At 43.2% G+C, this 15,487-nt stretch overlaps 2 protein-coding genes across 2 annotated transcripts in view; both read left to right on the top strand.

Moving 5' to 3' along the window:
- Positions 1 to 1,177, top strand: part of tspan14 (tetraspanin 14) — a 28,590-nt gene extending 27,413 nt beyond the window's left edge. The window contains exon 9 of the mRNA XM_030748213.1: positions 459 to 1,177. Within this exon, the coding sequence (XP_030604073.1) occupies positions 459 to 524 (66 nt within the window). The 3' untranslated portion in view covers positions 525 to 1,177. The remainder of the gene's footprint in view (positions 1 to 458) is intronic.
- Positions 1,178 to 2,843: 1,666 nt separating this feature from the next.
- Positions 2,844 to 15,487, top strand: part of eml4 (EMAP like 4) — a 49,064-nt gene continuing 36,420 nt past the window's right edge. Inside the window, exons 1-14 of the mRNA XM_030748212.1 lie at positions 2,844 to 3,099; positions 6,799 to 6,984; positions 7,314 to 7,434; positions 8,518 to 8,712; positions 9,883 to 10,023; positions 10,219 to 10,244; positions 10,413 to 10,448; positions 11,318 to 11,441; positions 11,901 to 12,050; positions 12,138 to 12,207; positions 12,356 to 12,466; positions 12,555 to 12,650; positions 13,194 to 13,328; positions 15,346 to 15,481. Coding sequence (XP_030604072.1) covers positions 3,075 to 3,099; positions 6,799 to 6,984; positions 7,314 to 7,434; positions 8,518 to 8,712; positions 9,883 to 10,023; positions 10,219 to 10,244; positions 10,413 to 10,448; positions 11,318 to 11,441; positions 11,901 to 12,050; positions 12,138 to 12,207; positions 12,356 to 12,466; positions 12,555 to 12,650; positions 13,194 to 13,328; positions 15,346 to 15,481 — 1,552 coding nt within the window. The 5' untranslated portion in view covers positions 2,844 to 3,074. The remainder of the gene's footprint in view (positions 3,100 to 6,798; positions 6,985 to 7,313; positions 7,435 to 8,517; positions 8,713 to 9,882; positions 10,024 to 10,218; positions 10,245 to 10,412; positions 10,449 to 11,317; positions 11,442 to 11,900; positions 12,051 to 12,137; positions 12,208 to 12,355; positions 12,467 to 12,554; positions 12,651 to 13,193; positions 13,329 to 15,345; positions 15,482 to 15,487) is intronic.

The following is a 15,487-nucleotide window of genomic DNA, read 5'->3' as shown; positions in this document are numbered from 1 at the left end:
AGATCAGTTGGGATCTGATGATAAATGATGTTCTTCTTCATGTGCTACACAGCAGCTGTTACAGATGTCAGGTTTGTGTGCCAGGTGTTTGCAATGACGCTGTTTATTTACATGAGCTCCACCTGTGCTGTCACACCTAGAAGATCCCACAGAGTCCCATTGGTCTCGATTCTCCATCAGCTGCCTCTGATTGCTCTGAATGGTCATGCTTTTACCTGCACACTCTGTTCTTTGACTTACTTGCTCATCAGGTGTGTTTGTTTAGCACAAGTGCTCTTTACTGACACTAACCTGCTGTGTTCAGAATTTATTATTAACTCACCTGCAGAATTTTCACCTCCATCAGCTCATCATCTGGACCTCAGTGTCTTATTCTTTGGTGCTTTGAAGTAGTCCTTTCAGTCTTTATTTTATCTGTCCACTTTTGTACTTACCTGTTAATGTGTCTCTCTGAGCAGATGGTGGGGATCTACCTGGCCAGGACTCTGATTGCAGACATCGAAAAGGTCAAATTTAGCTACTGAAGCCTGAAAGGGGTGGAGCTTACACAGGTGTTACAGGACCAAGTTTCTTCAGCTGTGCCTTCTCTTCCTCCTCTGATGTCATTGCCATAGTACCTGAAACATGACATTCTGTTTGTAGACTGAGAACATGCAGCGGTACTGAAAGGTGAAGCCACTTCCTGTTTGTATGTTTGTTTGTTTGTTTGGAGTCATGTGACGGAGCCCCACCCCGGGCTGCCTCAGTGAATCTTTATGAACCAGTGTGACCTTTGACCTGCTGACCTTACTACTCAGTGCCTCCTTCATCATCCTCATCAGAGCTCAGGTCTTCTTCTGCTGCAGTCTGAGGATCATTAGTACCTCACCTCCATCAGTCAGCTGATTGTCTGTGATGTCATCTGTGATGTCATCACAGGGTGACAGAAGGCTGAAGATGAGTTTGAACCTGGACAGACATAATGGACTGTTCCTGTAAAATTTGTCAGGTGATCATGTGCTTAATTCAACTTTTATTGACACTGGATTGTGGTTAATTAGTTTTGAAAGTTTTGTTTGAATAAATATTTCAGTACTTCTATTTTTGAAACTTTCTGCTTTTGGTTCCTGTTTTAAAGGCTTTTATTTTTAAGGGACACTTAATAAAGTGAATTTCTACCTTTTTGTATTCACCAAAATTAAAGTTTGTTTTGTGTTTATTTTTATTGATTAGTTGTTGATCACAGGAGGGTGATTGATTGATCTGATTGATTTCTCTTAAATCTGGAGTCAAAGGAACAGGAGACCACTTATTAAGAATCACCAATGAGATCGATTGGTCAGTCAGAAAGTGATGTCACAAGTATGACTGATTATGATTGGTTTGTTGAAAATGTGGATTGATTGACAGTAAAATCTGTCAGGTAAACCTGATCAAGGAAGTTTATGAAACTTTACCAGTGACATATCTGCAGTCACCTGCTCAGAGCTGATTTCTTCATATAAACAGGAATTGAGTCATTCATGTGTTCATGACATGATGAAGGCTCAAAGTCTTCCTCACTGCTGATGTTTGTATGTTACACCCCAAGAACGTGCAGTGGTGTTCGATGCTTTACTAAGAGGTGCACTGCAACATATTGTACAAACATTCCAGTTATTGATCCAAGCAATAGATGTTGCAAAAAAGTAATAAGGACAAATTTACAAAAGGTAGCTTTGCCCACTGGAAGATCCTACTGGTCTTCTTTATATGGAGAAATGAACTGTAACCACATATAGCCACATTTGGAGTGAAATTTTACTTAAACTTTGCTTAAAGTTGAGGAAGTTTCATTTAAAATACTACACAACATATACCCAGTAAAAAAAAAAAAAAACACTGGAGAGGTTTAAGCTTGATATTAATTATTCATGTTCTTTCTGTGAGTTATATGGCAAAACAATTTCTCCTCTATTTTATCAGCATATATGTGTCAGAATGTTTTGGACTGGTTTACATTACATTAGGCAGACAATTGGACAAATAATTCAACTTAAAAAGAAGGACATTATAGTATGTTTTGAGGACAACAACATGGACAAAGACTTCATCTACTTCATTCATCTTCTGTTGCTCCTGGGAAAATGTCATATTCATAAAACCAGATGGACACCAAACCAAATATTAACCACTTCTGTCAGGAACTTCTGCAATACAGCACCACAATTAAGTAACTGTAGAATAAAAAGGCAATTAAACTAATCGTATTCTGGACAAAGATCATGTTAATTAGTAACTCAATATATTTACTTTGTATATAGTGATTTTGTTATGGTTTTTATGTTCCTTTAACCCTTTTATTACCACAGGGGTCAAGGCCACCAGTGACCCCTGTGGTAGTAGAAGGGTTATTTTTCTTTTTTTCCTTTTATGTAACTCTGACATTAATATGTTCTATATACACACACACCTGTCAATTATTAATAAAGTTTGTTCTGAAAAAAATGCTGTCATTATATGCTGGAGTGCCCCACACACACACACACACCTGTGGAGCTCTATGATTGGACGAGACTGAGCTTTTATCTACAGCCTGAATCAGAGAGAACATTTTACTGATTGTCTGTGGCGTCAGGCGCCACCGATCATTCCCTCTGATCGATGTGTGTGTGAGAGAGAGAAAGAGATGGCGCTGGGAGCCCGCTGGGCGGCGCTGCAGCAACTGAATAGGAACTTTGCAGCCGCTCTGAAACCTGACCCGCCTCAGACTCCCTGCTCCTGCTCCTCCTCCTCCCCTCAGACCAACCCCCACCCCACGGGGGGAAGCGCGCGCTGCCAGAGCAGGCGGAGTCGGAAACGCGCACCCTCGTCGGTCCGTCCGTCTGCAGCTCCGCGGCTCCTCTCGCTCCTCTCTCGGCTCCGTCTTGTTCTTCAACTCGCAGCGAAGCGGCAGATCTTCGGCCCGTGGACCGGCGGATCCGGCGGGCGGCACGACGGGGACAGACCCGGCTCGGCTCGGCTCGGCACGGCTTTGAAAATCTCCGACGGAGGCCCGCACTGTGCACTCAGCCTCCCGCAGGCCTCCTGCCCGACTCCCGCTTTTCTCCCGGAAAATGGACGGCTTCGCCGGCAGTTTAGGTGAGTCCGGCCGCTGCTCGGGTCCCGACCATCACTCCATCACCTGTCCGCGTTGCGGCGGGATGGCGAGAGCCGCACGCGCCTCTGGCGGCTTTACACGTGTCACTGGTGTATTTATCAAAGCGTATGCGCCGCCCCTCCGGCGTCTGCAGGGCCACAAAACCAACGGCCCCTTCTGAAGGAGACTTTGCAGAGACCTGGACCTGCTGGAGACCTGCGTGGTGGGGGTGGGGGTTAGAGCCAAGTCAAGCTCCGAAATTACAGTTTTCATTACTTAAACCAAAGAGAAACTCTGCAGGACCGCAAGCCACAGCTTAGACCCCACACTGTGTGTGTGTGTGTGTGTGTGTGTGCGCGCGCGCGCGGACTCTGATCTGCAGAACAAAGACTCAGGAAATGACTTATTGATTCATTCCTCACACCTCAGTGTGTGTGTGTGTGTGTGGTTTCCTTTTGGAATTAAAAACAAACAAAAACAAAACTTTGAGCTTGGATGTTCAGATTTACTCTGGAATTAATTTTTAGGGTAAAAAGAAAAAAAAAGTTCTGGTGCATTTTCACAGATTTTTCTGAGAAACATTTTTAAGATTTTTATGATGAGCCTTTGTTAACATTTGTGAGATGTTTTCCTGTCCATAAAGTGAGCAGTTTAACTTCAGATTTAGACATTAATATAATTATTCCCATTATTATTGTTGTTCACTGTTTGTCATTTAAACTCATGAAGTGCCTCCAGGTTTCAGTGCTGAGGAGGAGCAGATCCTGCTAGGTCTGGGATCAGGTCTTGCTGTGGTTTGAAGGGCCATCCTGTGGTCTGCGTTTCTGGTTCAGTCCAGTAGTGAGTCAGCTTCCCGCCATGGCTGCTTCCCGCCTCAGGAAGCTGAAGGTCGGGAGGATGTCGGGTTCAGGACAAACAGACGTCTGCGTTTTGTTGTTTCTGGCCTGAATGTGGCTGTAAAAATCCTAAGTGTGATTATGAAATGTGATTGTGAAAGAATAACAGAGAAATTGGCACAGAGCTCAAACCTGATTTCTACAGAGAGACGCACCTCTGCTGGGGGCTAAAGGAGCTCCAAACCACAGCAGAGCTGCAGACTGCTGAGCCTTACACTAATGGACACACTTCCAGAAACCTCTGTGACTGTTTGAGTCCTTCAATAAGAAGCATCTTTAAGAGTAAAAAAAACTCAAGTTTAGAATCTTCTGAAATAAACTTGATTGAAATTAAACCCCGACGTTTGGTTATATTTCATTTTGTAGCATGAAGAGCTTCTGCTGTGGTCCTGGTTGGAAGGTTGAGGTCTGTTCTCCGCAAGTTCAAATGTTTCTTGACTTTGAATCATAGCCTTGATGTTTTCTGTAGGTCTGATCTCAGGTCAGTCTGTGTCGTGTTTGTGTTGTCGCTTTGTAATGAAAAATTAAACCGTTTTTAACTGCTGGTTTGATACAGAGGTCTAATGAAGTTTATTATCACATACTCTATGTTTAATGTTTCAGCTCCACTGACAGCTGATCAGCACACAGCATGATCCTCCATTAGCAGCTGACCTTCACTCCTCCAAATTGCCCCATCTTTGTCACCTCTGACATTAAAATGTGGATTTAGAAGCTTTTTTTTTTTTGGTCAGATATATGATGATAACTGAATGCACCATCTCAGCTCTCAATTCATGGAGATGTACAACTTTGATGATCCAGCAGCTTTGGTCCATGTAGGATCTGAGCTGGTTTCTGACCATCAGGCTGCACCTCCCAGGAACTTCCAGCAGAAGTTTAGAAACATCTCAGAGATGTTCCTGGAGTTTGAATCCAGTAACGTTTTCATGTTTAGACCCTGCTGAGGGTCTATTTGAAACCATGATGGAGGAGCCTCACTGAAAGATGAAAGGAAAGAATAATTCAGTGGTAGCTGTGATGTATTACAGTGTGTTATGCTGAAATAAATGTACCTCTACAGGTAGATCAGTCACTTTATTAGCTGGCAGTCATGGATGTAAATAAACAGATATTCAAATCATTTAAAATTGAATGGGTTTTTCTGATTAAACATTTTTGGATAATTTTTAACAAGTCTGGCCCAAACCAGGGCGCGAGTCAGAGCCTGAACCAGGGCTTGAATCTGGACTTTGTACAGATGCAGGGAAAAATGAAAAAGGTGGAAGAAGAATAAAACAATGTGCATAATCAAAAACAAATTTTAAAAAAGTAATGCGTGAAATAGAACTCAGTTGATCCATTCATCCAAAGAAGGAAGAGGCTGAAATCAGGCTGCTGGCAGTTGTAACCTGAAGCACACAGGTGTGCAAGTGTTTGTTCTCAGGTATTTCCAGGAAAGTGAGTATGGGCTTAGATTACCTAAAACACAAAATGTAAACAGGACGAAATGATTTAAAAAGGTTCTACAAGGCCAGGAGTAGTGTGATTTTTATATTATGACAGATTTAATCTCATTGAAACAAACAAAAAAAAAATTATTTATTTATTTGTTTTTACAAATGAGCTTTCAGGACATCAGAAGAATTTAGCAAATTTATTTCTGTTAATCTTCTTCACACGAGACCAGATAACTTTTAATCTGACTTTAATCATCACAGATGAGCCTGACGGGCACATCAACATGGAGAAAAAAAGAAATAAGTTATTTCACAAGGTCATTTAACTTTGGTACATCAGCAACTTGTTGAATCTTTAAGAAGAATAGCATTTCTTGTTCCTCACCTGACTTCCTGTCCTGTCTCCACTCAAGGTGAACTTCTCATCTAAAGAGGGTCAGTTTGAGGAGTTACCAACAGCACAGCTGAGGTCCCATTCACTGACCCGAGTTTGCCACGGTGGCTCCTAACTTTAAGGAATGTCACCCTCACAGCTCACAGTTGTTCTGGGTTAAACTGGGCTCTTCAGTGCTCGTGTGACTGGTTTCCATGTGGTGGTTTTAGGGTTGTTTGCAGGTCCTGCTGCTGACATGTGGTCATAGAGGTTGGGAGGTCCTAGAACCTAGAGCCATAAGTTATGAATAGCTGAAGATGGAATAACAACCTTAATTTGGCTGAAGTGGTCCTCACAGAAGTAGATTTCCTCCTTCTGGAATCCCGAACATTTTGTTTTGCATGTTTGACTTTTTCACAATGAGTCAGTGTCTTGTTGATCAGTGTGTCATTCGGTGTGCTGCATTATGATTGACTGAGACATAGATGAGGCTGTAGCAGCAGTCATATGGTGAGATGGTTATCATGGCTTCATGAATTAGACTTTTGTCTCACCATGTCTTTGCTCGCATATTTTCACGGCAGCTGCCAGTGAGTGTTTTTCCCAGTTCGATGGTCGTGTGAGCCGAGATGGTCCTGGTTCTGTTTTCATGTTGGCCGTCTTCAGTCTGACAGGAAATGTCACAGTTTAAATTGGATCAGTATATGAGCTGAATGCATGAGCTATGAGCTGACTCACTACACTGCACAACAATTTTAACTTTTGTGTACAAATAAAGTTGCTTGAAACCAGTTTGGGGTGTGGGTGTGGAGGCTAATTTCTGTCTCTCTGAGGACATCTGAGAGCGATGAAACCACAGAGGGAGATATGACCCCATTGGAGTCAGCTAACCTGAGTTACTGTGTGTGTGTCTGTGTTTACAGTTTGCATGAGAGTGTCCAACTTGACTTCCTGTTTGCTGTGCGGTGACTTTCTGTTTTGGCGTCTCTATAGATGACAGCATGTCCGGCGCAAGTGTCTCGGACGTCAATGACCGTTTGTCAGCTCTGGAGCTTCGTGTCCAGCAGCAGGAGGATGAGCTGACGGTGATGAAAGCGGCTCTTGCCGACGTCCTTCGTCGCCTCGCTGCCTCTGAAGACTCTGCTGCCTCTGCGACCAAGAAGCAGCATGGAGGGAAAGGTGAGTGTGTTTGATAAAACTTTATTTCAGGGGTCTTCAACTCTGGGCCTCGAAAGCCGGTGTCATACAGGTTTTAGATGTCTCTTCTTCAACACACCTGAGTCAAATATAGAAGTCATTAGCAGGACTCTGGAGAACTTGACTGCATGCTGAGGAGGTAATTCAGCCATTTGATTTAGGTGTGTTGGATCAGGGACACATCTAAAACCTGCAGGACACCGGCTCTTGAGGCCTGGAGTTGAAGACCCCTGCTTTATTTGTACATCGGACAATGGTGAGGCATTACAAATTTGCCATTATGGCCTCATGTCGTGTGCCGCACTCTGAAGGTGGAGCTGCATTACGTGAAGCCTACTCCATGTCCTGCATCGCCAATGGAGGCACATCTGGACGCAAGAGGGACTCCACCTCCGTCACCAGGAAGGAAACCGTGTCATCGGCTGCCAAGAGGTAAAAATGCTACAGCACATCTCATCAAATGTCAGGAACACAGATTCATGTCAGGTCACACCTGAAGTCTTAACCTGTATCTCCAGTCCAGAGTGTGTGCACACTTGATGGAAGTGATCAGTCTGATCAAAGTGGTTATTGACATGGCTGTTACCTTAAGACTTGTTCGTATATCGAGTCAGTGCACAGCCTAAAGGCCTTTACACAACAGACGCGTAAATTCTGTGCGAATGTTTCGTGTGTTAAAAATATTTTTCGGACTCGCCTATTCTTAATGCAGCCATTCAACCAACTGCATCATTTCCCAGGACGAATTTGTGGCATTTATTTTTTCGGATCAAGTTAGATTTTTCTGACTTTCGCAAGCAAACAAACAGGTCTGACCAATCAAAGAGCTGCATTTAGCAACATGTGAGGTCATAGCTCAAAACGAGCACCAATGTACTGAATACACAGTGATGTTGGAACAATAAAATCAAACTGTTTTACCTCAGACACAGCTACACGCTGCTCTGGGTCAATCGGATTTCTGAAATTATTCTCTGCCTCCTCACATGTGATCCCAACTCTGCCAATAAAAACTCAAACTGCCCACTGATATCCTGAAATATGCGCGAAAGCAGCCGTGATGCAGCTCCAACTCCGAGATCAAACCATAAAACTCTCGCAGCTGCCACATTCCTATGAGAATCTCTGTTTCTTCCTTCTCTTGTTTAGAAACATCACAACCTCATTACATCATCGTTTGATGTCTACTTCATTTCTTTCACAGTGCGTTTTATGAGGACGATTTATTTGCAAAAATGCAGTGCGTCCGGTGAGTATGTAGGTTACACAACAAGTTCGCACCGGAAAAATTCGGAATTTCGTGTCGTCGTTACCCAACGCATCCAGTGTGAAACGACCTTAAGACACGAGTTTGAGTCACTGCAGTTAAAAAAACAGTAGAAACACATTAGAACCTCAATAGAACAACCTGTTTGATCTCTCATAAGTATATTTTCAGTGGAACCTACAGAAGAACCGCAGCAGAACTAGCAGAACCTCATTAGGCTGTGTCTCACGCTCCTGGTTTTTCTACAGCGGTGCAGACAAGAAGAAGGACGGTCAGCGTTCTCAGATGGCAGAGATCCAGGAACATGAGGAACCCACTCACCAAACAAACCCATCCTCCATCCCCACCTCCCCCAACCCTCCCCCAACTCCTCCTACCCCACAGACATCACAGAGACCGCCCGTTTCCTCTGACAGCAGTAAAGGCCACGCCCCTCCTAAAAGGTTCCATTTTGTGATTTGTCGGTTTGACCTCACTGCCTGCTTGTGATATCGCTGCTCTGATGTTACTCTATCAGTAGCTATTAATCCTGCCTCCCAGGACCCACAGTCCTGCTCTGCTCCACCCACACTTGAGTCACCTGACCAGTAGGGACAGGTGTTCCTGATTAGCTGATCTGACGTTTGTATGAAGAAGCAGGTTCAACAAACTCAGGATAAGTTTATGTTGGGTTTATGGTTTGTGTACATATTTTTAGATTTGTGTCTGACTGCAGATTAAGAACTTTAAAAACCTTCAGACCCTCTGACTATCTGCACTCTGAGTACTGAGGGATCTTCCAGGAATGGCGATGCTATTTTCCAAAGCTCTGATTGTTATGTAGGTGTTAATTTTGTATCTCTTGATTTCTATTCTTGAACATACGAAGTCAAGCAGAAGCTATATTGACATCCACAAATCCTGCTTCTTGGTACTGACCTTTGATCTTTGACCTCTGATGTGGGAAGAACAGAAAGCAGGACTGTCTCTTTAGGGCAGTGACCTTCTGACTCTTCCTGACTCCTCTTTAGTCTCTGCTGCTTAAAGTTGGAGCTGCTTGTGTTTTATGACGACTATTAAAATGATCTCCTCCCAGCTTCACCTGAGGACCTTTGTCTAACTCCTCTTCCTCCTCCTCCAGCAGGTATCCTCTCTCTAACTCCTCTGCCTGCTCCTCCTCCTCCTCCTCCTCCTCCTTCAGCAGGCCTTGTGGAGCCTGGGCCTTGAGTTTTCAATGTGTCCTAGCCAACTAACCTTTCTGTGGGTCGTATGTTTGCCTTTGTCCCTCTGACTCTTTGGAGGAGGAGATCTTTGATCTGTGACGACTGGTCGATTAGATCTCTATTTCATACAAATTATTTCAAAACAACTAAAACACCAAGTCCAGGCCAGACCAGAAATATGTATGTGAAAACCCTCAAAACATAAGTTTAAATGTAGAATCTAAAGTCCAGGAAAATAAAACTATTTATATATCAGGATAGATTTTAGATCTTTCAGGCTTTGTTATCAGGCTGATGTGGGTTCAGTAAAAGAGGCTGAGATGATGCCACCAGTTCAGGGACACCCACCCCCCCAGCTCCTCAATCAGTACTGCATTGATAATCATATTGTGTGTGTGTGTGTGTGTTCAGGGGACCCAGCATGAAGCGGTCCTCAGGTATTGAGCGCTCTCAGAGTAGCACCTGGGACACTTCAGAGGAAAACAGGAACAAACTGGTAAAAGCAGCATCGACCTCCAAACTGCTGGCCAAGGTGGTAAAGAACACTGAGAGGTATGGACGGAGCACAGAAACTTAAATGTTTCCTAAAATATGTTGTGATATGGTGCCCGGGTGTCTTAGTGGTGAAGCCAGCATCCATGTGCATATGCCGCGTATTGAAAATTGAAAATTAAAAAAAAAAATGTTACAAACACTCTGGTGTTGTACAGACACACAAACTCACCGTGACACATTTTCCTCTTTCAGGCACAGAGACCCTGTCGTGAGCCAAGGTAAACACCACATCTTCACCATGAACATATCATCACTGTCATCGTCATCGTGTGTAGAAACCAGCAGAAAACCTCAGACATTTAAAGCATGTTTGTGTCAGAGGTTGTGCTGCTGCTGTTGTTTTCGTTGTGTTTGTGTTGAGTGATGTTGTCTTTGTCTTAAACCAGCCAAAATGTCGACCCGAGAGAAAAACAGCCAAGCTGGTAAGTCGAAACGATCTGTCAGAGCAAGTTAACAGCTAAGAGCTGCTTCCTGTTTCTGCACAATCACTGAATGTGCGTGCTCTCTCTCTCTCTCTCTCTCTCTATCTCCCCTTTTTTTCTCTCTCTCTGCTATACATCGCCTGCCTCGCTCGCCCACCTGCTTTCTCCTTCAGACTGTTCAGGTGATATCATACCTGTCTTTGGCTCCCTGACATTTACCTCCATATAAGGTCAAAAAGTAATATAAGGAAATTATTCACTTGCACAGTGAGCCCCCCACCACCAACACCACCACACACACACTCTCCACTTTGGTGTAAAAACATGATTGGACGGTGATGTCAGACATATTTCGTCAGATACATGAATTTTTTTTTTTTTTTTTTTTTAACAGCAGCAGCTTTATGGAGGTAAACGGCAACAGGTGTTTCTGCCTGAGCTGCTTCACCTGCACAACTTCAAGGCTTCAATTCCTTCACCTTTCTGTCATCTGTCCCTTTTTTTAATTTGATCTCTCACCTGTGTCTCACCTGACTTGTCTCTTTTTTTAATTTGCTGGACCTTTCAGGTCTCAGTCTGTTTCAGACTGTTTCCAACAGATTTTGTCACCTCTTCTAACAACTGTCTCTAAGCTGATTGGAGGGAACTGCCTCTGTAAGACAGAAGCTGACAGATCAGCCACTCAGATGGTGCCATCTGAACCATTAATATCTGTAACCAAATCCATTATTTATATTTATTTATTTATGAGCAAAAACTTGACCAGTGAGACTCAGAGCTCTGACAGGGTTAGAGCTGGAGTTTGGCATTAGGCCTTACAGGTTGGGGTTGGACTGCTGTGCTACTCTTACGAGTGTCTGTTGTTTCAGAGGGGAATGCTATTAAGATGTTCATGCGTGGTCGACCGATCACCATGTTCATCCCTTCAGACGTGGAGAATTACGATGACGTTCGGACTGATCTTCCTCCAGAAAGACTCAAGCTGGCATGGGTGTATCCTTCACTTGGCATGACGTGGGTGCTCTTTTGCTTAGCGGAGATAATTAACAGCTTTTATAACGCATGTATTAAAGAAGTAAAGTGCTTTATGGATGAGCGATTCCTCGCAAAGAGTGTAGTGCTGTTGTATGAAGAATGTGTAAAAGCTCCAAAAAGTGTTTAAATGTAGAATTTAAATTCCAGGCAAACAGATGGAGTATTTATAGCTCAGGACAGACTGTGTGTAAATGTTTCAAATTTTCATTTGATACAGACGTGGGTTCAGTAAAGGAAGCTGAGATGACACAAACAGATCAGTGTTATCTGCATGTAAGACTAAAACTACTGAGACATAAAGTCTAAACCCCAGCAGAATGCAGTCTTTACAGATCCTCATGAGTTCTTCAGCTGCTCTTTAGTAAGCCTTTAGTCCTTCTCCAGCTGTTATCCAGGTGTTTCCTTGACCTCGTGCAGGTATGGTTACCGGGGAAGAGACTGCAGAGCAAACATCTACCTCCTTCCAACCGGAGAAATTGTTTACTTCATTGCGTCAGTTGTAGTTCTGTTTAACTATGAGGAGCGGACTCAGAGACATTACCTCGGACACACCGACTGTGTCAAATGGTGAGAAAGAGCTCTTTATTACATGCTGCTCTCCTATTGGCTGTTTGTGGTGACAGATGAATGAGCTGCTCTCTGTGTGTCTGTCAGTCTGGCCATCCATCCTGATAAGATTCGGATCGCCACGGGACAGCTCGCAGGAGTGGACAAAGATGGACGGGTATGAACAACTTCAAACTAACAGAACCCAAAAAAAAAAAAAAAAAAAGACTGAAAAGAGACTGCAGATGACTTTGACATTTTTTATTGAGTAAATGAAAATCAAGTACACTTCCAAAAAGTAACAACAAGGGTGCTCTCCTCCTCAGGCGCTGCAGCCTCACGTTCGTGTCTGGGACAGCGTCAGTCTGTCCACGCTGCAGGTTATCGGTTTGGGAACATTTGAACGAGGTGTTGGCTCTCTAGCTTTCTCCAAAGCTGTGAGTATCAACCAGGTGCACCATGGGAACTGTAGTTCTCAGATGACTGTAGCTGTATGCACCACTGTCCTTCTTGTCTCTTTGTCAGGACTCTGGTCAGCACCTGAGTGTGATTGATGACTGTAACGACCACATGTTGACAGTTTGGGATTGGCAGAAGAAGTCAAAGATTGCTGAGATCAAGGTGAACCAGTGTTTCTGTTACTGTAGAGCTTTTGGTTTTCTTCAGTGTAGTTTTTACCCTTTAGCCTGTTGTCACTAGGCCGTGTGGATGGGCAGCCGGCTGAATGACTTTCAACTTTGTGAACACAATAACTCAAAAAAGATTTGACCTATAATGTTGAAATTCATACCATAGATGCTTCTACCAAAAATCTCAGATTAGTTCGAATCTCAGCGACCTTCACCTAAATGTAAAGGTCAGAGGTCACGTTTTCTTGTGAATCTTCTGAACACAATAATTGGAGTCACGTATGATTTTCAAATTGAGGTTCATATGCACCTCATTATGATCCACTGAGACCTGATAATTAGAACTTGTACTTCTAGGGGATTCCTGCCACCTAAAGCTTCTGCTGTCAGGAAGCTGAGGGGGGGCACTGGCAGCTGACATTATTTTTTTGTCTGCTGTTCTTGTCCTGTAAACTTAGAGTAAATAAACAGCACTGATTCTTACTGGCTCAAACTCATGTTAATGGGTCTGAAATGCTCTGCGGTGTCCTTGCAGACCACTAATGAGGTGGTCCTGGTCGTGGAGTTCCACCCAACAGACCCGAACACCATCGTCACCTGTGGGAAGTCCCACATCTTCTTCTGGACCTGGAATGGGAACTCACTTGCTCGTAAACAGGGAATCTTTGGGGTAAGTTTTTATGCAGTTTAACTCTAAATGTGCTCACCACTGACCAGAATAGCATGTGTTTTATCTGCTGAGCTTAAAGATCCATGTGCAACACCTGTAGTTAAAAATGATCCTTAAAGGACTTCTGGTTATAGTAGCTGCTTATTAAGCATGCTTTGCTGCTGTATCACTGCAGAAATGCTATTCTAGACTTTGTAAGGGTGACCTCTGAGCTCTAGGATGAACAGATTCAATTTGACCTCAAAAATGAAATTTTGTAACTTTTTAACTGAAGTTTAGTGGAGCGGAGACTTTGAGTGTGAACAGGAAGCTCCATCCGGCTGAAGACAAAAGAACAACCCTAAAGATTACAAGTTTATCACAGAATTATACTGACTATATAAAGCCAAATATTTCTTCAACCAGGCCATTTCAGATTCAGCAGAAACTTTCACATTAATTTAAAAACAAAAAACATCCAGCAGTGAAAACACTTAAAAGTTTTTTTAAACTGAGAATAAATCAGTTTGATTTTGTTTAATGATGAGAAATACTGTCCTGATTGACCTTAAAGTTTAATCTTAATTTCCAACTCTTTCAACTGTCCGTCTGAGCCTCAAGTTCATTGTAGATCCATCAGTCCTAGTCCAAACTCATTAGTCCAGGTCCACCTCTTTAAAGCTAGTCTCACACTGTAGTCCTGGTTGACTGTTTTTGGTTTATTTTTTATTATTTTGTATTAAGGCTGCAACTGTCGATTATTTTAGTAATTGAGTATTTTATCGATTATTCCATCGATTACTTGAGTAATTGGATAAGAAATACTTTTTGTATGAACAGTTCATCTGCACATTTTAACTTCCGTACTACAGTTTTTTGCTGTGTGAAACCAGGTGGATGGAGCAGCTACAAAGTTCTCTTTTCTTCACTTGCTGATCAGGTGGTTGATGAAGGACCTCCAGCTCTTTCCCAGTAAAGGTTTAATAGTGGTTACAGGAAATAAGATCTTCTTTTGGACACTAGAAAAACATTTACTTTCACTCCACCTGAGCTCTCCGTCTCTATAACGGCTCTGCCTCTCTGCGCTTGTGCAGACAGACTACACGTAAAACAGCTGCTGTTGTGTTATCAGTGTTTTTGTTGAAAAACTGGGGACTGCATAAGCGTAATGTAATGTTTGTATTCACAAGCATTCTCCTAAATACGTTTCTACTGCAGGTCTGTATATAGTCACTAACTACGGATTAAAGAATAAAAAATATTTTGACTGGGAAGGGGTCCTTCCAGTACTGAACCATTGCTAGTGCTAATAGCGGCGCTCATTAGCAATATGTCTGGTTATAGCGATCTGCTCTGGGAGCTGAAGTAGAGAAAAAAAATAACCGCTGAAATTCTCAGCACAGCGAGCACAACACACAAACGCGGCAGAGAGTGGTGGAGGCGGAAAAACATGTCAACGATGATGGACTAGTTCTAGTTCTTATATAGCGCTTTTCTACTCAATCAGAGCACTCAAAGCGCTTATACAACCTGTTTGCATTCACCCATGCACTCCCATTCATACAAGCACTTCCATCATTAATTAAGCTAAGTGCTTTTTTGATTAACTAGCATTCACACACATTCATACTCCGACAGAACGGTCGGAGAGCAACTTAGGGTTAAGTATCTTGCCCAGGGATACATTGGCATGTAGCCTGGAGTAGCCAGGATTCGAACCGCTGACCTTCCGATCAGTAGGTGACCTGCTCTACCTACTGAGCTACAGCTACAGCCACCCCATAATGATCCACTCAGTGTTAAAGGAGAACTTTTTAGAATCTGAGTTTTTTTTTCCCCCCAACTCCTGGTCCACACTCCAGTTCAGTAGGTGGCGGCAATGCAGCTCTAAGCCGGTTTGCCCACCGCCATTAAACCCACAAGAAGAAGATGATAGAGAACTTTAATGCTGATAATCTGGGTGAAATGAGACACCTGAGCGCTGCAGAGTTTATTTTGCTGCAGAGTCTATTTTGCATTTGTGTGTGTGTTTTTACAGAAATATGAGAAGCCAAAGTTCGTCCAGTGTCTGGCCTTTCTGAGCACTGGAGACATTGTCACTGGAGATTCTGGAGGAATCCTGCTGGTCTGGACCCGGAGCTCCGCCGAGACCCCGACAGGGAAGGGACCCAGAGGTAAGA

The sequence above is a fragment of the Archocentrus centrarchus genome, chromosome 15 (assembly GCF_007364275.1).
Source record: "Archocentrus centrarchus isolate MPI-CPG fArcCen1 chromosome 15, fArcCen1, whole genome shotgun sequence".
Taxonomy (NCBI): Eukaryota; Metazoa; Chordata; class Actinopteri; order Cichliformes; family Cichlidae; genus Archocentrus; species Archocentrus centrarchus.
This window is presented reverse-complemented; position numbering and strand designations above follow the sequence as displayed.